The sequence below is a fragment of the Oculina patagonica genome, chromosome 14 (assembly GCF_052425735.1).
Source record: "Oculina patagonica isolate OP01 chromosome 14, crgOcupat, whole genome shotgun sequence".
Lineage (NCBI taxonomy): Eukaryota > Metazoa > Cnidaria > Anthozoa > Scleractinia > Oculinidae > Oculina > Oculina patagonica.
The window spans coordinates 2,039,963-2,059,821 of record NC_135771.1 but is presented as its reverse complement, the minus strand read 5'-3'; the positions used below and the strand labels follow the sequence as shown (position 1 = coordinate 2,059,821).

The 19,859-nt window shown below is 39.2% G+C and overlaps 1 protein-coding gene across 2 annotated transcripts in view; it reads left to right on the top strand.

Moving 5' to 3' along the window:
• LOC144637777 (NFX1-type zinc finger-containing protein 1-like) overlaps nucleotides 1-19,600 on the top strand; it is a 34,370-nt gene extending 14,770 nt beyond the window's left edge. For both annotated transcript variants that reach the window (XM_078496856.1, XM_078496855.1), the window contains 10 exons: nucleotides 9,542-9,690; nucleotides 10,827-10,938; nucleotides 11,687-11,991; nucleotides 12,317-12,520; nucleotides 13,114-13,197; nucleotides 13,719-13,892; nucleotides 14,308-14,373; nucleotides 14,799-14,862; nucleotides 16,451-16,531; nucleotides 17,794-19,600. In XM_078496856.1, coding sequence (XP_078352982.1) covers nucleotides 9,542-9,690; nucleotides 10,827-10,938; nucleotides 11,687-11,991; nucleotides 12,317-12,520; nucleotides 13,114-13,197; nucleotides 13,719-13,892; nucleotides 14,308-14,373; nucleotides 14,799-14,862; nucleotides 16,451-16,531; nucleotides 17,794-19,496 — 2,942 coding nt within the window. In that variant the 3' untranslated portion in view covers nucleotides 19,497-19,600. The remainder of the gene's footprint in view (nucleotides 1-9,541; nucleotides 9,691-10,826; nucleotides 10,939-11,686; nucleotides 11,992-12,316; nucleotides 12,521-13,113; nucleotides 13,198-13,718; nucleotides 13,893-14,307; nucleotides 14,374-14,798; nucleotides 14,863-16,450; nucleotides 16,532-17,793) is intronic.
• The last annotated feature ends 259 nt before the right edge of the window (nucleotides 19,601-19,859 follow it).

The window sequence follows — 19,859 nt, the reverse complement described above, 5'->3', positions numbered from 1 at the left end:
GTCCCTGTTATTTTAATTTTCGATAGCTTGAATTTCAGTTTGATATTGAAACAGCAAACGAGATACTTTTGTTTTTGTCAAAAACATGTAACATTACACTTTCGTTTTTGTCGAAAACGGATGTAACATGATGATATGGTAACGTGATTTATTTTCTGCAAACAAGGCGACATTGATTATAACACAGATATTATCAATTGATTATGAGATGCTAGATCACCTTTTCTAAGAAAACAGCGTTGTAATATCAAGAATTATTTCACATGAACTACTATGACGCCTTAGTGTTAAATTCAATTAATTTGTGGTTTTAACTTGGCGCCACGGAGTCTACACGAATCCTTCTGCAGAAGAAACACGCAATGTTCGTGATGTAGACTGCTCTGCGCATGCGTTTAGCACAAAGTATTTTGTTCCAGAAAGAATTGTACCACAAGGAGAGCATAGTGCTTTCTGAAACCAATATATACCTTGAGTTCTTCAATTGTAAGTATCGTAAATATACTCCCCGTTTTACCAAGGGCACACGGTCAGGTTCTCTCCATCCCCTCCCCCTTTACAGAAATAATTAATTAATTGATATTGATTAATTAATTGGTGATTAAAAGTTTACACCGCGTTAGCGGTTTAGTGGTTTAGTGGCTTAGTGGTTTAGCAGACGCCAACCCACCAAACCATCACAATAGTGCAATTTTGCCTCCACTACACATCCGGACGCACAAGACATTGATTAAATTGGGTGCGTTGGCCAGCCAAGCCAACCATATGGTGCGTTGGCCAGCCAAGCCATCGTCCCGTTTATTCCATCTCAACATATAATACAAGGTATGAATAAAAGACAAATACTAAGTGCACCAAAGCCGGACACGAAAACCCCTAAAAACCAGCAAGTGGAGAAAACGGGGAACGTGTGGCCCCGACCAAGGCAGTGGCGCAACCCTTGGGGGTTTAGGGTATTCTTATCTAACTACTGTAAACAAATACTTTTCCAAATATACGATCTTACAGTGATACAATTCTGATAGCAAACCTAAATATTTAAACAAGACGAAGCGTCATTCGAAATATATGATCTTACAGTGATACAATTATAATAGCAGAACTAAATATTTAAACAAAACGAAGCGTAATCCTGCATCCACTGATGACATAGGAAAAACAAATATAACCAAACATTGACCAAAACGTGACGAAGGCTGACCGTAGAATGTCTCACCTTTCTAACGGCCACCTATTTAAACTCAAATCCCACTATACACTGCGCACCACAAACCCGCACCCAGCCCTCTGGTCCGTGCCGGCAAAATAGTAATTTATGCTAATTTAAGATCATCACAAATCACATATTTTGCCTCCACTACACATCCGGACGCACAAGACATTGATTAAATTGGGTGCGTTGGCCAGCCAAGCCAACCATATAGAGATAAAAAGAAAGGGCTAGAGGAAAGTGATTATAATTTTGAACTTCTCATCTACTTGCTAGAGAGTGTCAACAGAATGTAACTAATTGTTCACAACAGAGGTTGAGGCCAAAGGGCCATGTTAGCGGAAATTCCTTGAAAGAGACCATCATCTGAGTGGGTAGTTCACAGATCGTGCAGCCACTTGAAACCATGGAAAGCGCAATTGATAAAGGAAACTGATTATTTTGCTTGAATCCAGCAGATACTGCAGATCAATGTACAATTGATGTGCTTCACAGGGATGAGATTGGTAGCCAACACAGTTGTATAAAAGTCATAAAAGGATCTCCATCTGTTGAAAACTCTTGCGTAACTAAGTCCCGGAAGTTCTGGAAACAAGAGCTGTAAATTTCATTTTCTCCATTATTAAAGACACCTCTCCCGTATTACAGGTAGATGAAGTCCAGAACCTCGTGTCAAAAATGTCTGCAGAAAAAACGAAAAAAGCAAGTGAAAATAAAACAATATGTGACAACAAAGAAGAGGGGAAATATATACGAAATTAAAAAGAACCCCAACCTGCCTTAACAAAACAGAAACTAAGCAAGCTAACAGACAAGCAACTTCCAAAGAAACACAATAAAATATTTATGAACGCTTTATCCAGAAAGAAACAAAACTACAACTAACATACTCTATATACCACTCAAAGGTACTATCTGATATACAATTGTTCAACATCAACAGTCTCATATCAGCCCCTTCAAGGGCAGTGTTTACAAATCTTCAAAATAAGCACACTTGTATGACAGACCGCTCAAGGGCACTGTATGCAAATCTTCAACATTAAGAATCTTATATCATAGACCCATCAAAGGCACTTTTAAACAAATCATCGAAAATTACAAACTGATATTATAGATCCGTAAACGGCACATGTCAAGGGCCACGTCATCTTCAAGGAGAAGGCTTGAAAGCCAAATAGCAATGTACTAACATTGTGGGACGCGAAATGCATTGGAAACCAACGCGAAACCTTGGCTTGTAAGAATACTAAAATTATTGCGTAAAGCTACAAAGATCAAGATCAATAATAGAAACGCTTTACCTCAAATTTTAAAATAGATAAAGGATTAAATATCGTACGAGGTGTTGAAAATAAAACGAAACATTGCAAACTAAAAAAAACTCGTAATAGCGATCTCAGCAAAGACAGATTCCAGCATCACTACCGGTAAATCTGACAACGTTTCTTGTAACAAAAACCCCAGAATTAAAAGTAGTGGCAACTTGAACCCCTACTTATTGTGCCTAATATGAAACAAGGTGCACCAAAAACTTTCCAAAATACTGAAGTGATAATTAAACACAATTTTTTTTACTTGACGCCAGATTTAATATCACAATACACCAACAGAACAAGTAAACGAAAAGAGGGATCAATAAATGGTAATGGCAAAGCTTCAGACTCATGATCTAGGAAATAAAATACAAAAACAATTGAATTAATGTAAAATAAGATGAAAAGCCCTAACGCGACTAGTATGAAAAAAAAAACCCAAAGGATAACTAGGATCAAAACTGAAAGCAAACGCAAAACAGAACAAACTACACCTTGATTCTGGGCATTCCTTTCAGTGATTAGCTGGTGGACCGTACTTTCTTTAACTGCTATAACAGTGAAGGATAATTGGGACACTCAAGCTTGCCAGATCGTGCAGCGACTTGAAACCATGGAATGCGCAACTGATAGAAAACACTGATGTGCTCGAATACAGCATTAACTGCATGAACGAGGCACAATTGATGGGCTTTACAGGGATGGGACTGGTACTCAACACAGTTGAGGCAAAAAATCTCCATCTGTAGATCTCCATCTGTTGAAAACTCTTGTGTAACTAAGAGAAATCGCTGAAGCACTCAAAAACAAGAGCTGTAAATTTCATTTTCTTTATTCTTTTTTTTTTTTTTTTTAATAATAATAAAGACACCTCTCCTGTATCACATGTAGGTGAAGACTATAACCTCGTGCCAGAAATGTCTAAAGAAAAAACGAAACAAAGTGATAATAAAGGAATATGTGAAAACAAACAAAAAGGGGAGAAAAAATATAAGACATTACAACTAAACCCCGGCTAGGAAAAAAAAGGCGCGTGGTACTTGAACAAAAGAGAGACAAGACAAGCAACTTCCAGAGAAACGCAATTCAATATTTATGAACGCTTACTCCAGAAAGAAACAAAACGACAAGAAACATACATGTACTCTATACACCACTAAAGGGCACTATGAAAATATATAAATACTTGACATTGACAGTCTCATATCAGACCCCTAAAGGGGAGTGATAATAAATCTTCAACATTATCAATCATCTAACATAGACCCCTCAAGGGCACTGTATTCAAATCTTCAACATAAACAATCTCATATCATAGACCCCTCAAGGGCACTGTATTTAAATCTTCAACATAAACAATCTCATATCATAGACCTCTCAAAGGCACTGTATTCAAATCTTCAACATAAATAATCTCATATCATAGACCCCTCAAGGGCAGTGTAATCACATCTTCAACAAAAACAACAACAACAATAATAATAATAATAGTAATAATTTTTTTTTTTTGTCTATTTCTAAAATATTTACAATGGCTAAAAATACATTCTGACTTAAATTTGAGCATACATTACAAATACGACTTATTTTGGTAATAATAATAATAATAATAATGATGGTTTATTTGCATTCCAACAATATTGGCTCTTCTATGCAAACTCAAGGGCACTGTATTCAAATTTTCAACATAAACAATCTCATATCAAAGACCCCTCAAGGGCCTTGTATTCATATCTTCAACACAAACAATCTCATATCATAGACCCCTCAAGGGCACTGTAATCAAGACAAATCTTCATCATAAACAATAATAATAATAATGGTTTATTTGCATTCCAACAATATTGGCTCTTCTATGCAATCTCAAGGGCACTGTATTCAAATCTTCGACATAAATAATCTCGTATCATAGACCCATCAAGGGCACTGTATTTAAATCTTAAACATAAACAGTCTCATATCATAGACCCCTCAAGGGCACGTGCTCTTCAAGCAGAAGGCTAAAAAGCCATAAAGCAAAGTACTAATACTGTAGGACGCAAAATGCATAGGAGACTAACGGGAAACCTTATAGCCCGTAGCAACAATATAATGTATGGGGAAAAAGCTACCGAGATCAAGATAAAACAATAAACGAAATAACAAGGAATCAAAATAGGAACAGATAGAAGGTGTAGAAAATAAAGTGATACATTCAAAACTAATAAACCCGTTATAGTGATCTGAACAAAGACAGATAAATTTTCAGCACCAATAAATTAGTGATTAATTGTTCGTTGTAACAAAAAGCCGTGGAATTATAAGTAGTGGCAACATGAAGCCCGACTAATAGTGCCTATTATGAAACAAGGCGTGGGAATTACTTTCCAAAACTGAAGTGATCTACGCAATCTGCCTTTAAACAAAACATGAATAAACTGTTAAATCAAAAGGAAATCAAACCAAAAGTAAAATGGAACAAACTACACCTTGATCCTGGGCGTTGTTGCCTAGCCACTCTGACCGTAAGTCGGCAGGACCAGCACAAGAAAGGAGTCTCTTCTTCTCATCGTCTTCGTCCGACATCCGCCACGTCGTGATGTTTGCATTCCAAAGCAGAACGGTGACTAAAAAGACATTCCCCGATAAAACGCTTTCTTGGATTTGTCAAAGTCTTTACGACAAAGACCGACGATATCGTCTTCAATTGCTTCTAGGACCGATTTGTTAGCTCTAAACTGATCTTCATTACTCTTGTTATTGAACGAAAGGAGGAGCAACACGCTTCTTTCAACATCCCGCATCTGCTCAGCGGCACCTCATACATACATACATACATACAAATTTTATTAACCCATCCCTGATGAGGCTTTTCAGAGTTAAATAAATACATATACTTAAACCTATAAATACATATTGTAAATAAACTATGAATATAATAAAAATCAAAATTAATTAACCTAAGAATTCCGTTAAAAGTAGACGCTTTAAGAATTGTTTAAATTCTCTCTGGGATTGGCAAAGTTTAAGTTCGGGTGTCAGAGAGTTCCAAAGACTAACAACCTGATAGTAAAAGGTTTTCTGTCCACTAGCAGATCTGAATAGTGGGATATCAAGAGCTTGTGCGTTTCTAGTAGAGCGCTTTGACACGTCGGAGCGTTTAATGAACTGCTCAGTCAAGTAACCTGGGGCACTCCCTGTCATGCACTTAAAGCACATGATTGCTTGACGATAGTAAAGTTGGTCTCTGACTGGAAGCCATTGTAAACGCTTCAGTATCGGTGTAATATGATCGAATTTTCTGGCTCCGCTAATGATGCGACACGCAAAGTTCTGAACCGCTTGGAGTTTATCAAGATTACGTTCAGTTGTGTTGCTCCATACATTAGAACAATAAAAAAGTTTGCTAAAAACTAATGAATTAATAATTATAATCAATGTACGTTGGTCAAAGGCATGTTTCACCCGGTTGATCTGGCCAAGGCGTTTCATACATGCAGAGACGGTGGTAATTATGTGCTCGTTGTATGTTAAGTTGGAGTCTAATATTATACCGAGGTCTTTGACTACTTTGACTGGCACAAGTTCCTTTCCTAATAAATTAAGACGAAAATCTTTGACTTTAGTGGCCATCTGGCGACTACCGAATATTATAAGCTTTGTCTTGTCCGGATTAAGGAGTAATTGATTATCAAAACACCAATTTCGAATTTTGAGTAGGTCTTTGTTCATCTTGTCCATTGTATTTGATTGGTCCTGAAGGCGGAATGACATCAGAAGTTTAGTGTCGTCCACATAGCACTGGGGTGCACAGTGTTCTGGCACCAAAGGAAGGTCATTAACATAAATGTTAAATAATAGAGGGCCAAGGATGCTTCCTTGTGGTACCCCGCTGGCCACTGGCAGACGGTCTGATAAAGTTGTGTTAATGCGAACGACTTGATATCGAGAAGATAAATAACTATAAAACCAGTGTATCACAGGTGGAGAGGCGCCAACATCCTGTAGTTTTTCCAGGAGGATTTGGTGGTTTATGCTATCGAATGCTTTACTCATGTCAAGTAGGACAACGGCGGTTAATTTTTTTTTGTCGATTGCGGACAAAATAGTATCAGTTGTGTGGATCAAAGATGTTTCAGTAGAATGCCACTGTTTGTTTCCGCTCTGTTTACAAGACAGATGATCTCTTGATAGTAAATAAGAGGAAAACTGATTGTGCGCGACCCTTTCACAGACTTTAGATAACACGGGCAATAGTGATATAGGTCTATTATTATTCGGGACTTCGTCGTCGCCTTCTTTAGGAATGGGTGTAACCACAGCAGTTTTCCACATATTTGGGAAAGTAGCACTCTCGAAGGTGGCGTTAATAATAGAAGTTATTGAAGGTAATATGGCAGGGAGGCAATCTTTGATGACCCGAATAGGGACTTTATCTATGCCAGGTGCTTTGTTTGAAGCCATAGACTTCACAATTGACTCTACTTGGTTGTGTGGTACTGCGCTAAAGGTGAACTGGTCTGGCAAGGAATAGTTTTTTGGAACAAAGGAGCGTTTGTCCAAGTTGTAATTAGCTTCTCTTGCCAACACTTCGATCTTCTTAATAGTATTGTCACCGACACTTGCGAAGAAGCTGTTAAACTCATTAGCGACGGTCTTGTCATCTTTGCTGTAATTCCTTTGGGATGCTGACTTCTTTGGAATGCATGTTCGGATCGCTTTCCAAATGCTGTTGGTGTTGTTTTTATTATTTATGATCAGCTCTGTGGCAAATTCTCTCTCAGCCATTCTGATTTCACGTTTTACTTCGCGGTGGAAATTTTTATATGCCGACCAATGGAGGGGGTCTTTTGACTTCCTAGCTTTTGCCTTCCAATAGTCCCTGGTTTTCATGAGTTCTCGAATCTCGTCCGTTACACATGCATTTGCTCGCCCGCGGATTTTAATTGTTTTGACGGGAGCGTGTTCGTCTAGAATGTCATTAAACAATGAATTAAATGCGTATAGTTTATCTTCAGGGTCATCAAATGTATCTAAAATTGACCATGGCGCTTGTGAAACATCCGTATGAAATTTATTTAGGTCATAATGTTTGAAGCTCCTAATATTAATATAGGTTGGCTTGGGACGTTGTTGTTTCAGTCGAAGTAGAGCATAAACAAGATCGTGGTCACTAATGGAGCTCTGCAAAACTTCTGTTTTAAGTACTTGCTTTGCGTTCGAGACCAAAATAACATCGCTCAAACTCGTAGAACCAAGACAAAATATTGGTAGAACTGAAATTATAGTCGCGACAAGATTCTTTATCAGACCAAGAAGATCACGATTGTTCCGAGGAATAATTTCTCTGACTTTAGTTTTGTCCGGTGGAAAACCAAACATTGACCAAAACGTGACGAAGGCTGACCGTAGAATGTCTCACCTTTCTAACGGCCACCTATTTAAACTCAAATCCCACTATACACTGCGCACCACAAACCCGCACCCAGCCCTCTGGTCCGTGCCGGCAAAATAGTAATTTATGCTAATTTAAGATCATCACAAATCACATTTCTGCACTAATAAACGACATTTAAGACCCTATGTGGTTGTTGTCGTCAACAATATAAATTAGTATAATTTTAGAGGTGATTATAAGAATTGAAGCATTCTGATTGGTCGAGAAGCTCGGCTTATGAGGCCATAATCACCCTGCGCGAGGTGATTATAGCTTTGAAGGCTTGGTTACTTAGCCACGCCACCTTTGACATCCAGGGAAGTAAACATGGCCGCTTTTGCTGAATGAAAATTTCTTTGATTTGAAAGAAACCAGTCCAAGTCCTGGATATTTTAAACATTGGGAATTTTTCAAATTAACTACCAAGACTTTTGGACCGAAAATATTTTCAAGAGATGGTTCTCAAGGCATTAGAAATGATCGTAAACACGGCGGTTTTGGCGATCGATGAGAAACTCAGTCAGATCGATCGAGCAAACATTATTTAGTTATCTTCTCACCGGAGCTACTCATTTTTAGAGGATTCGCACATTCGCTTAGAAGTCATCCACAATCATACAAAGGTAACGGACATCTATCTTTCTCATTGTGTTTGTTTTGTTCCGTTTTATTGCGTTAAGGTGATTTCACTGAAATAGAAGGAGTATTAAAAATTTTCTGAAACTTGGTCCAGGTAACAATTATGTTATGAGCATTAAAAAAATGAAATAAAAAATGGGGGTCACCGCGCTAGTTTTTGTGTAAAATGGATGGGCATTATAGCAAATTTACGACCCGCGAGATATATATTAGGAACCCTATTAATCCAAATGGGGATCGCTATTGTTTCCAGAAAAAAACATTTTTGCATTAAAGGATTAGTCTAGTTCAACAAAATAGACTTTGATCTTATATTAAAAACTGTTCTTATTGTACAGGAATTAAGATAAGGAAAGAAATTTAAGATTTGCTTCGTGCGCACGTTAACGTCATTACCTAAAAACGTGTTTTTTACGGCAATAAAATTAAAATATCTCAATGTAGAATTTTAAACTTTTTTTTAAAATCGCGATATATTGTAGACAACAGTATGAAATTTAAATTAATGCATTAAAAAATGGGGGTCACCGTGCTCGTTTAAGAGAAAACGAACATTTATTTCCTTACCGAGCTTAGCCTGAAGGGAATCTCGTAGTGTTCTGTGTGCGCGCGCGCTCGTGCGCGCGCTAAATGACGCGAAAACTTATGCGCAGAAAGGATGCGCAATGCAATACCGTGGAATCACCTTTACTAAATAAATTCTGATTGCAATCGATGATTTAAACTGGTTTACACCGTATGCAAGCGAACACTTGTATTTGCTGTTTTCTTGTTTGCTATCGTTGTTTTTTTAAGTTCTTGATGATCACCTCTAAAAATTATACTAAAACAATTATTTGCCTCAGGCTCAGTGATTATTGTTGAATAATCCCCTCGACTTCGTCTCGGGGATTATTTAACAATAATCACTTCGCCTTCGGCGAATAATTGTTAAATATACAATTCACTCTTTCTTTATAGAAGTGAGACCTTACAAAAATCTCTTGGATGCGGGCAAAGTGTGGGAGCTAGAAGAAAGGGAAAAAGTGCAGCTTGTTTACGTTTTTCAAAGCAGGTACTACACGAAGGCCAGTTCTGAGTTTCTAGAAGTGAGCAGTGAATACACACAGGTAATGAGACTATGCATTGAATATTTGTTACTCAAAGGGGCAGTATCTGAAGAATCACTTCGAAAAGTCAAAGTCTAAAGAAATATTTATATCAATGGAAACTTTAGAATAATGGTCTAGCTTTGTTAAAAATGACTATAACAGTCAACTAAAGTAACAAAAGATGTATTATCATGAGTTATACAGGCATGAGATTTCAAACAAAAATCGAAAACGTCTGGCAGACGTTTTCAAACTCTGCCCATGTGTCATGGTTAAATCGTTAAAAACAAAATACATTTTGCTCTCCTTTGAAATATTCACCTAATATCTTCACCTTGGTGTTCTCTGTGCATCTTGTGAATGAGTAAAGCTATTGAGGAATAATTTTAGCTCCGTTATGGCAAAAATGAATCAAAATCGCCATGATACTGCCCCTTTAACCCACATTAAAACCAACAATTATAGTATAATTCTGTACAACGGAACTGGACAAATGCCGAAACCATATAGGAAGTGAGGATGATTCGCGACGGCGATGTTGGAAATGGATGTTAATGTGAGAAAGCTCACGTTTTAAATTTTGCTATTTTGCTGGGATACTTAAAAAATTTGTCTGAGCCTTGGTGCAACATTAGAAATTGCTTCGTATGTAATTTCCTTCGCAGACGTAATGCTTCTCTTCGAGGAAGCATTACGCGATGAAGCGTAAATGTGACTTCTTACGATACTTTTTCGGTCAGATTCATAAAGTTTTAATTGATGCACAACTTTAGTTTCAATTCTGACTCCCGGTGTGGATTCTGACATAGTGACTATGAAAGAATCGTTTGAAGTTGTCGTAAATGTGACTTCTTACGATACTTTTTCGGTCAGATTCATAAAGTTTTAATTGATGCACAACTTTAGTTTCAATTCTGACTCCCGACGTGGATTCTGACATAGTGACTATGAAAGAATCGTTTGAAGTTGTCGTAAATGTGCCTTCTTATGATACTTTTTCGGTCAGATTCATAAAGTTTTAATTGATGCACAACTTTAGTTTCAATTCTGACTCCCGGCGTGGATAGTAAGGAGCTGGGAATGCAGCGCAATGGTTAAATATATATGGGTAGTGACATTGCTTCTTTTTTTTTTTTACAAAAATTCACCAACAGATACATCATCAGCTTAAAGAGCTGCGAAATCAACACGATATTGAAGTAATGAAAAAATGTCATGTTATTGGTATGACAGTGACTGGTGCAACTATGAGGGCAAACCTGTTAGGTAACTGAAGATGCAAATATTTCTTGTGCATTTTGGTGCGATACAAAATAGTGGTATAGTATCAGTCTACGAAATTCAGGATAACCTCGGGTGTAAGTGCATGCTTGTCCGAATGCTGACTTTACGCGGGACAATTACAATGTGGATGAGCCGCAGTTCACGTACCTGCCTGTAAACATGGTGTAACAAGTGTTGCTGTTTCTTAAACCTGGCTGAGACCAAAACTTTCGTAAACGCGGTCTATACTTTGGTGTGTGTAAGTGTGTAGACTGCAAATATTTCTTTTCTTTAGATAGTCGTGCAGTCGTTAATGGGGAAGTCATGGAAGTAGTTATCGAAGCGCAAATTCGGCGCAGTCGCTAGTCTGTGAAAAGTCTCTCAGTTAGGGGACACATTTGAAGAGAAAGGTCGGAGATTGAAAAGAGTGGGAAGTGAGAGGGGAACAGGCCCGCCCGAACAGAAGGAATACTTCCCCCAGTTTTCCCATCTACTTGCTTCGGTCACACGCTTTACTCCCCATCTCCCCAGCCGAAACCTGTTCACAGGTTAAATGAGCGCTTGAGCTCACGGAAGTATCTTATTATCTGTGGCTAATAATTGTACGTTGTTGGCCACGCCTGTAAGGTCAGTGTTTCATGGAGAATATTTCTACATTTTCTTTTAGAAAATGTTCTAAACACAGATTTTAAAAGGTTGTACGTGCAACTGAATCTAATCTCTCTTCATGTTAAATTTTATTTGTTCACAGCCGACATAAAACCTTCTGTTATGATTGTGGAGGAAGCTGCTGAAATCCTTGAAGGGCAGCTTGTTGCTGTTATACCACCCTCTGTTCAACATCTCATCATGATCGGTGATCACAAACAGCTAAAACCTGTGGTGCACTTCCACAGACTCAAGAAACATCACCATCTTGATCTCTCCATGTTCGAAAGACTTGTCAACTGCAAGATACCTTACATCCAACTTGGAAAACAGTGCAGAATGAGAGATGAGATTGCTGACTTGCTCCGAGAACTCAAGATCTACAGCAGCTTACAGACAAATCATGAGGTAACGCTATGGTATTTATGTGGATGGTTAGTGCTATCTGTGAGTTTGCCATGGAGCAGGAAAATAAATGGAAACTTCTCCTAAATCTTAGTCTTGAACTGCGCGATCGAAGTGCGAATCAAACACGGCTATAATCATTTGATCTTGATCCCAGCTCCACATTTGTGATTAAGACCCGTGATATTTTTGCTTAGTCTCAGAGTGTAAAAAGAGAACTTTTCTAATAGCTTAAGCCTTGTAGTTATCTGTCTTTCCCGTTAACTGATCATCCAATTTATTGTTATATTGTAACGTTTACCGTTTTAATCTGTTTTTATTTTTATAGCTTATACGAAAGAATGCTATGCCAGCTTGTGTTGAATCCAGTATGTACTTCTGGACTCACACAGTTTGGGAAACGGAATCGAGGGAAACTACTAAGCGAAACTTCCGAGAGGCCAAAGAGATCACTGAGGTTGCAGGAACATTCTGTGACAAGGGTGGAGTCCTACCAAAAGATATTACAGTTCTGTGTTCATATCGTGGGCAGGTAAGTCTTTAGTCTGTTGATGTTGCAACAAATTGGAATTATTATCTTATCATTCTGTGTCAAGCTGTGTAGAGAAGCTACGTTAAGCTATTATTTGAAAGAAGAAATTAAGTGTAGTCAATACGTTCACACGGCCACAACATCATCATTATCATCATCATCATCATCATCATCATCATCATCACATTGTCGTTGTTGTCGTTGTCATCGTCTTCCTCCTCCTCCTACTCCTCCTCCTCCTCCTCCTCCTCCTCCTCCTCCTCCTTATCGTCAACATCATCATAGTACGAGACATGACTACAGCAGTCACATCAAATTGTTCCCTGTCATACTTTCGTCAGTTAGTGGACCTCAACGCTCTCTTTGGAGAACAATCCCTAAGGAAGACGCTTCTCTTTAAAGAAAACCTCTAGGAACAAACACATCCACTTCTCTTAGGCAGTCACTCCTCTCTAAAGTGGACACCTCTAACACAGATACCTCCTAAGGCATACCCCTCTTCAAGCCTTTCTTCGGAGATAGGGGTCAAGAACCATGTAGGCCCACACTTCACCCCTCATCTTTATAACTTGTATGATCTATCAATTCCGTAGGTGCAAGAAATAAAGAAGCAATTTGATGCATCTGATGTTAGCGCGCTCAGAGATATAACAATCACCACAATCGACAGTTTTCAGGTTCGTGAACTTCTTCATATCCATAGAAAACGGTTTGGTCTTAAAAACTGGTTATATAGAAAAGGGCATGGAAGTATATGGATTTGCTGCGTTTAAAAACTAAGCAAGCACAGGTTGTTTGGGGGTGGGGGGATGGAGCTTTAACATCGCTGATCTCACGATTGGATGAGGGAGGTAACGTAGTTTAATTCTTCTTCAGAAGCTTACAACTCCATTAGCGTTTGCTGTCTTTAAAAATAAGGAAAATACGAAAGAACGTTTAAGCGAGTTATAGACTTTATGTCTATAAAAAAATTTTGTGGTTCACATCCGTCATCGTTATGTTTAGAGGGTTTTACCATGCGGCATTCTTGTATGCACCTTTGGTTTATTTGATGTTTTATTTTATTTTAATCTTTTACAGTATATGTGGCATTTGAGTCGTTTGCTTTTCCTTTTAGTAAGACAAGTTGCGTTTAGGGCACATGCCAAAAAACACCCGTTTTTTTTAGGAGTTTACGTTCTTTTGATTACTTTCACAGGGGCAAGAAAATGACATAATCCTCATTTCTCTGGTCCGAAGCAACAAGGAAGGAAAGATTGGCTACTTATCATCAATAAATCGTTTGTGTGTAGCAATATCTCGGGCGCGTTGTGGTCTGTATCTATTCGGTAACCATGCGCACTTGGCAAAGGCTTCTAGAAAAGGCTGGAAGGTGAGGCAGTCAGTTTCATTGGTAAAGGTTTTCACTCCCATTTTGCAAGCAAGCTGCAACATATGATGTAAAACAGAGCATTCGTAGTCTGTCCGTTAAAGTCTGTAAGCTGAAAATTAACTATCAAATTGGCACTTTGGCTTCTCCTCCTTCTCCTTCTCTTTTTTTAGCTATTTCATTCATATGTCGTTTTCGTCAATGTCGTATTTCTACAACCTACGATCACAATTTGCTTCGGCAAAGAAAGATAACGCCCTAAACTAAAGATACCTGACAAAAAGTTTTATGAATCAAATTTGGAAGACGAAGTTGTGGTAAATTTGTGTTATTTGCGGATGAAATTAAGTTAGTTCGAAAGCGGTGTCAGTGAAATGCTTAAGTTGAAAAATTCATTCAGCGGATTCTTCCTTACTAGGTTCTCAGTGATTTTATGTGGAGGAAGAAATGTCGTGGGTCAAAGTTTCCGTTTTGTGACAAACCCGTAAGTATGCAAGAGCTTACATTAATGACCCATAATTTTGAAAGTTTTAATTTTTGACCGTACAAGAGACTATTCTCAACTTCTTTAACTTTGGTATTTTGTCGCGTCCAAGCCGTTCATGTCAATTAAGTTGGTCTTGACCTTAGCAAATAGAAAATTTCTACAGATCAAGTTCTCGTTGTAAAGAGAAACTCGCAAAACAACCCACTGAAAAGGTAGATTTTTGGCCGCCTACGAGAGCTTCCAACACTGATGGACTATGAATACAGAAGTGTACAGCCTTCTACTGCCCAACAGACACAACAATCTGTCTGTGTTTTCAAATGTTAGACGGGCTGAATGAAAATTATATTACACTTTAAATCTATAATTAAACACGCAAAGTTGTTAGTTTTAATAAAGATATTTTTTGTCTTTTCAACTAGAAACCAGACAGCTACCACAAGGGTCATTTTGAGGGCAGCTCCCCTACTATGGAGAAACCCATATGTAAGTACGCAACCCAATCCATGATTCAAACTGTTTTATACATTCTTAGCACACACAAAACGTAAAAACATACATAATGTACATAAGAAAGCTTACCACTCCAAGTTATAGACAAGGAGAAGTTGACTGAATCGAGAATTTCGATAGTTTAAGTGCAGTTCGAGAATTACGATCCTCCAAATATTTCTTGATTTATCGAAGGTGAGCGGTACTACATTACGTAATAGGCAGTTTAAGATACGCTACGGCGAGGCGCTACTACGGCTGCCGGAAGTAATTTTCTCCAAATATACGATACTGCGCATGTCAGTCAGTCACGTCCAGCCGTAGAGTGAAATCTGACTACGCGAGTCGGGAGGTTTTGCCGTAGTGGTAGTACGTCGGATTTTATTCGCTTCTCTGTCCTTTTTCGACGAGTTTCTCAGCATTTTAAGAGTTCCAACGAATACTGTATCCTTTGAATTTAATTGTAGTCGAACAATTGTCGCGTTTGTCGCTCATAAGCTTAAAAAGTCTTATCCTGAATTTGACGAATTCGTTCGGTGCAAGTGTCGGTATGAACAAGAAAAGTACTCGTGTTGAGCGTGCGAATTTTTTGCCTTCACAGTTTAGTGGAGATGTACTATAACTGTATAAGTATCCGCTACCATTTTGCTTCGGTGAGTACTGGTATATTTCAGTTCATAACTCGGTATTCTTTGCGATATTCGTATTTTTAAATTTAAACATTTCATCGATTTTAATTGTTGTTGTGTTGTTGTGTATTGCTGCTGTAGAAAGAATCTCTCGCTCAAAACTATTCTGTTAGTCCTTGCAAAGCAAAAACAACTATATATTTTTTGAGCGAAGCCATTCGGCTGTGGAAAACTAAATAAAAGAGATTTTCAACTCCTTAGCCTATGTTTCTTTGTATTTCGCCTTGCTTTTACACTAAATTTGGCGGACTGCCGAGACGTACTCTCCCCAGACCTTTTCGGTTACGGTAGCCGTAGTAGCACTTCGCCGTAGCGTATCTTAAACTTCCTAATAGAGAGATTATACGGCAAACGGCAAACGCGAGCTTGCCTTTCATTTTGCTTCCTTTTTATGGAATTCTAAAATTAATCCCTCATAAAAATAGATAAAAAATTCCACATTCACAACAAACAAAAAATAACTCATTTCCGCCTACAAACGCCAAACGGCAGACGGTTGAAGTTAAATTTTTGCCGTTCGCGGGAAAAATAAACGTCATGATTAACCTCTCTAATATTACTTTTTTTTTTACCTGAACTTGGATTCCTGTTCTAAAAGGAAATATGTAAATATACATCACATACCCGTCCTCCTTATAATCCTTACATAATGTGTCGGTATCAGCGTGCAAAAAAAAAATTCCAGTCAGATAACCCGAAGCCAGTATTTATTTATTAGTTGACAGATGAAGTAGGGACACTAATAGACGCCTTCGGGTTAGCACACAGTGGTTCCATCTTGGCCGAAAATCCATTTCCCTTGCATCCTGTATTGTGTTGTGTTGGCGACCTGTTCTTTTTCCAGAAATGAAGTATATAAAATAGATTACCCCTTCTGTTTTTGTTTCTTCAAGCGAACGTAACGATCCACGCAAACCAAGCAAATGTTAGCATTGGAGGCGACAACTCAGTAAATAAAATCACTACTCCTCCAGGTTAGTTGATACAAGATACATGCGACTTAGGAACGAGTCAGATAATATGAAGGGAACTGGCTAGTCAAAGCAGAAGTTGAAAATTGCGATTGCTGATAACAGCTATCCCTGATCCTAAAGTAGCTTGCAATGTAGGTGGGGAATCGACCGCAGTCAAACGATAGAAATATGTTAAAAACAAGAAAAGTACTTCAAAGATAAGGTTCTTATTTTCACTGTTCAAAGATCGATACTTAACCGGTATTCTGATGGTTTTCTAAATTTTTTGAAGTTTTACTAAAAAAGTTCTACGTGTTTGAAAACAGGTAATTACGGACTTGTCGGCGCCATTTGTCAAAGCATTCCGTTCGATTGCGGAGCTTTTTCAAGGGAATGGAAATATATTAACGCTCGGCAACTTTTTTATGCATCTTTGCCCACACTTGCTCTTTAATATAAATGAAATTCCCCGAAAAAGAAAGAAAAACTGCCTGAGACGTTTGACCGCGGTGAAGGTGGGGAAACACCTTTTGTCTCTTTAATGGCCCTTCGTTTTTTCGTCACTCCGTACCACATCCCCTCGCAAAGTACCTCCACTTACGTTGATAGTAAACACTAATTAAAAACCGATTGGTTGGTCCAGGGTTTTTTTTTGTTATTGAAGGAGACTGGGATCAATTTAGGTTTCTGGGAAACTGCTCACCTACCCCTCCCCAAACCTAACATTAACCCTTACTTATCGCTTTGGGCAAAATGTTAGGTTTGGGGAGGGGTAGGTGAGCAGTTTCCCAGAAACCTAAATTGATCCGGAGACTGAAGGGAAAATTTCTTCTTGGTTGGTCAAACAAAAAATTTATCGACACTAATCGCCACAGTTAGATGTTTGCGTCTTTTTACAAAGAAAGCATCGTTGTCAAGTCTCGTCACCAACAGCCATCTGTTGGCAGTTATTCGTTTAACTTCATTTATAGAATCAGAAAAGCCAGATGGCTTATAAATGCTCACGTCAAATTCATCTCCGGTTTCCGCAACATGAAGCGACAAGGATTACTTCTACCTCTCCGCTCCCCACTCCCGCAGATGGGATGCTTGTCCCTGAGCATTTTATGCAAGTTGCCCAAATGATAATTCTCGAGTCGAGATGGGTACTGTGAGTTGTCAGTGTTTTATTCGGGAACACAATGAAATATCCTGTACCTTTAGATCCGGCGTCCAACACACTAACTCTTAGACCACCGCGCCTCTTACTGCCGTATTTGCTTAACATATTTCTTCTTTTGTAGGACATTCACCGTCAGCGACGACACCACCTCGGAATCTGGAGATGTCATTCCCAATGTCTGGTAAGACTCCTGTTCACAATCCAAAGTCGCCAACATCATTAGCAGGATTTCCCCCTCCGCGTATTGAGGGAGGTGACATGGATGTTACCACGAGTCCAAGCAATGTGTTTGGGCAGGCAACAGAAAGGGAAAGCCATGGAGCTGATGTGGAGCATGTTGGGGAAAGACAGTCTGAATCGATGGAGGTAGTAAGAGCACCCACCCAAGTGACACCAGAGGCAGAGAAATCTCTTGATTGGAGTGAGATTGAAAACATGAAAGAGAGACCAATTCAAGAATCAGAGAATGCGAAAAGCAGCATCACTGGCACTCCCGCAACGGACGAGGAATTCGTGACAGTTGATAAGGAAGCAAGGACACCTACCCAACAAACAACAGAAGCAGAAAAATCTTCCCTTAGTTTGAGCGAGTTCGAAAATGTAAAAGAAAAGCCCTTCCAAGAATCAGAAAAACCAGAAAGCAACATTGCGGACACGCCCGCAATAGCCGAGGAACTTATGACACCTGCTAAGGAAGCAAGGACACCCACCCAAGAAACAACAGAAGCAGAAAAACCTTCTCTTAGTTTAAGCGAGTTCGAAAACGTGAAAGAAAAGCCGTTTCAAGAATCCGAAGATCCAAAGAACAACATTGCAGACATGCCCGCAATGGAAGATGAATTCATGAAAGAAACGCCAGTGCAGGAAAGCGAAGAACAGACAGAGAAACAGGAGTTGAAAGATTACCCTGAAAGGAGTGTAAGGCACGTGTATCAAGAAGGCGATTTTAAGCCTTTGCTAACAACGGAAGACCCAAACAAAAGGGAGGAAACGAAGGTCGAGACTGAAGATCAGAGGGACGGAAGCGGAGAACAGCCTTTCCAGCTGCAAGGAGCAGAGGCAGTGGAGACAAAACAAGTCAAACACGGCGAGGAAGATTATGAAGTGATTTCTGAAGGGAAACCACTTCAGGAAAGTGCCAGCTCTAATAAAGAAACCGAAAGTTGGAAAGAGGAAGCCTTGCCTACTCAAGAAACGCCAGTGCAGGAAGGCGAAGAACAGACAGAGAAACAGGAGTTGAAAGATTACCCTGAAAGGAGTGTAAGGCACGTGTATCAAGAAGGCGATTTTAAGCCTTTGCTAACAACGGAAGACCCAAACAAAAGGGAGGAAACGAAGGTCGAGACTGAAGATCAGAGGGACGGAAGCGGAGAACAGCCTTTCCAGCTGCAAGGAGCAGAGGCAGTGGAGACAAAACAAGTCAAACACGGCGAGGAAGATTATGAAGTGATTTCTGAAGGGAAACCACTTCAGGAAAGTGCCAGCTCTAATAAAGAAACCGAAAGTTGGAAAGAGGAAGCCTTGCCTACTCAAGAAACCATGGCAGCAGGCAAAGGTTCTTTTGAGGAGACTGGTAAAGCACAAGGACCAGAGGCAGAGGAGACAAAACAAGTTGAAGAAGGCGAGGAACTCCATGAAGAGATAACTAAAGGCAAAACAGTTCAAGAAAGCGCAAGCTCTGATGTCAAAACTGAAAGTTGCAAAGAAGAAGCTTTGCCCACACAAGAAACCATGACCACGGGTGAAGGGCCTTTTGAGGAAACTTGGTTCGAGATGGGCTTCAAGAGACAACCTACAGGCGGGTGTACAGACGAGGAAGAATAGAAACTGCTTCTCCAGGGACCTTTAGATCGGAGTACGAGTACCACTTTCGAAATTCAATCCAGTTACGTTCCCAGATCCCTTACTCCTCCCTGTCACAAACCAGTTAAGAAGGAGACTATCGGTATGAAATTGGTGTGAAATGTGATACAGTCAACTCTCTCTAAAACGGACACTGTCGGGACCGGCTCCAACTGTCCGTTTTAGAGAGGTGTCCGTCCTATAGGGAGTTTAGTTACAGTAAAATGACTGAAAATGGCAGGGATGGGACTGACACCAGATGTCCGTCTTAAAGAGGTGTCCGTTAAGAGAGAGTTGACTGTAATCGAAAGCATAAGCACTAGGTTTAAGAAGTCGTACTCGTAC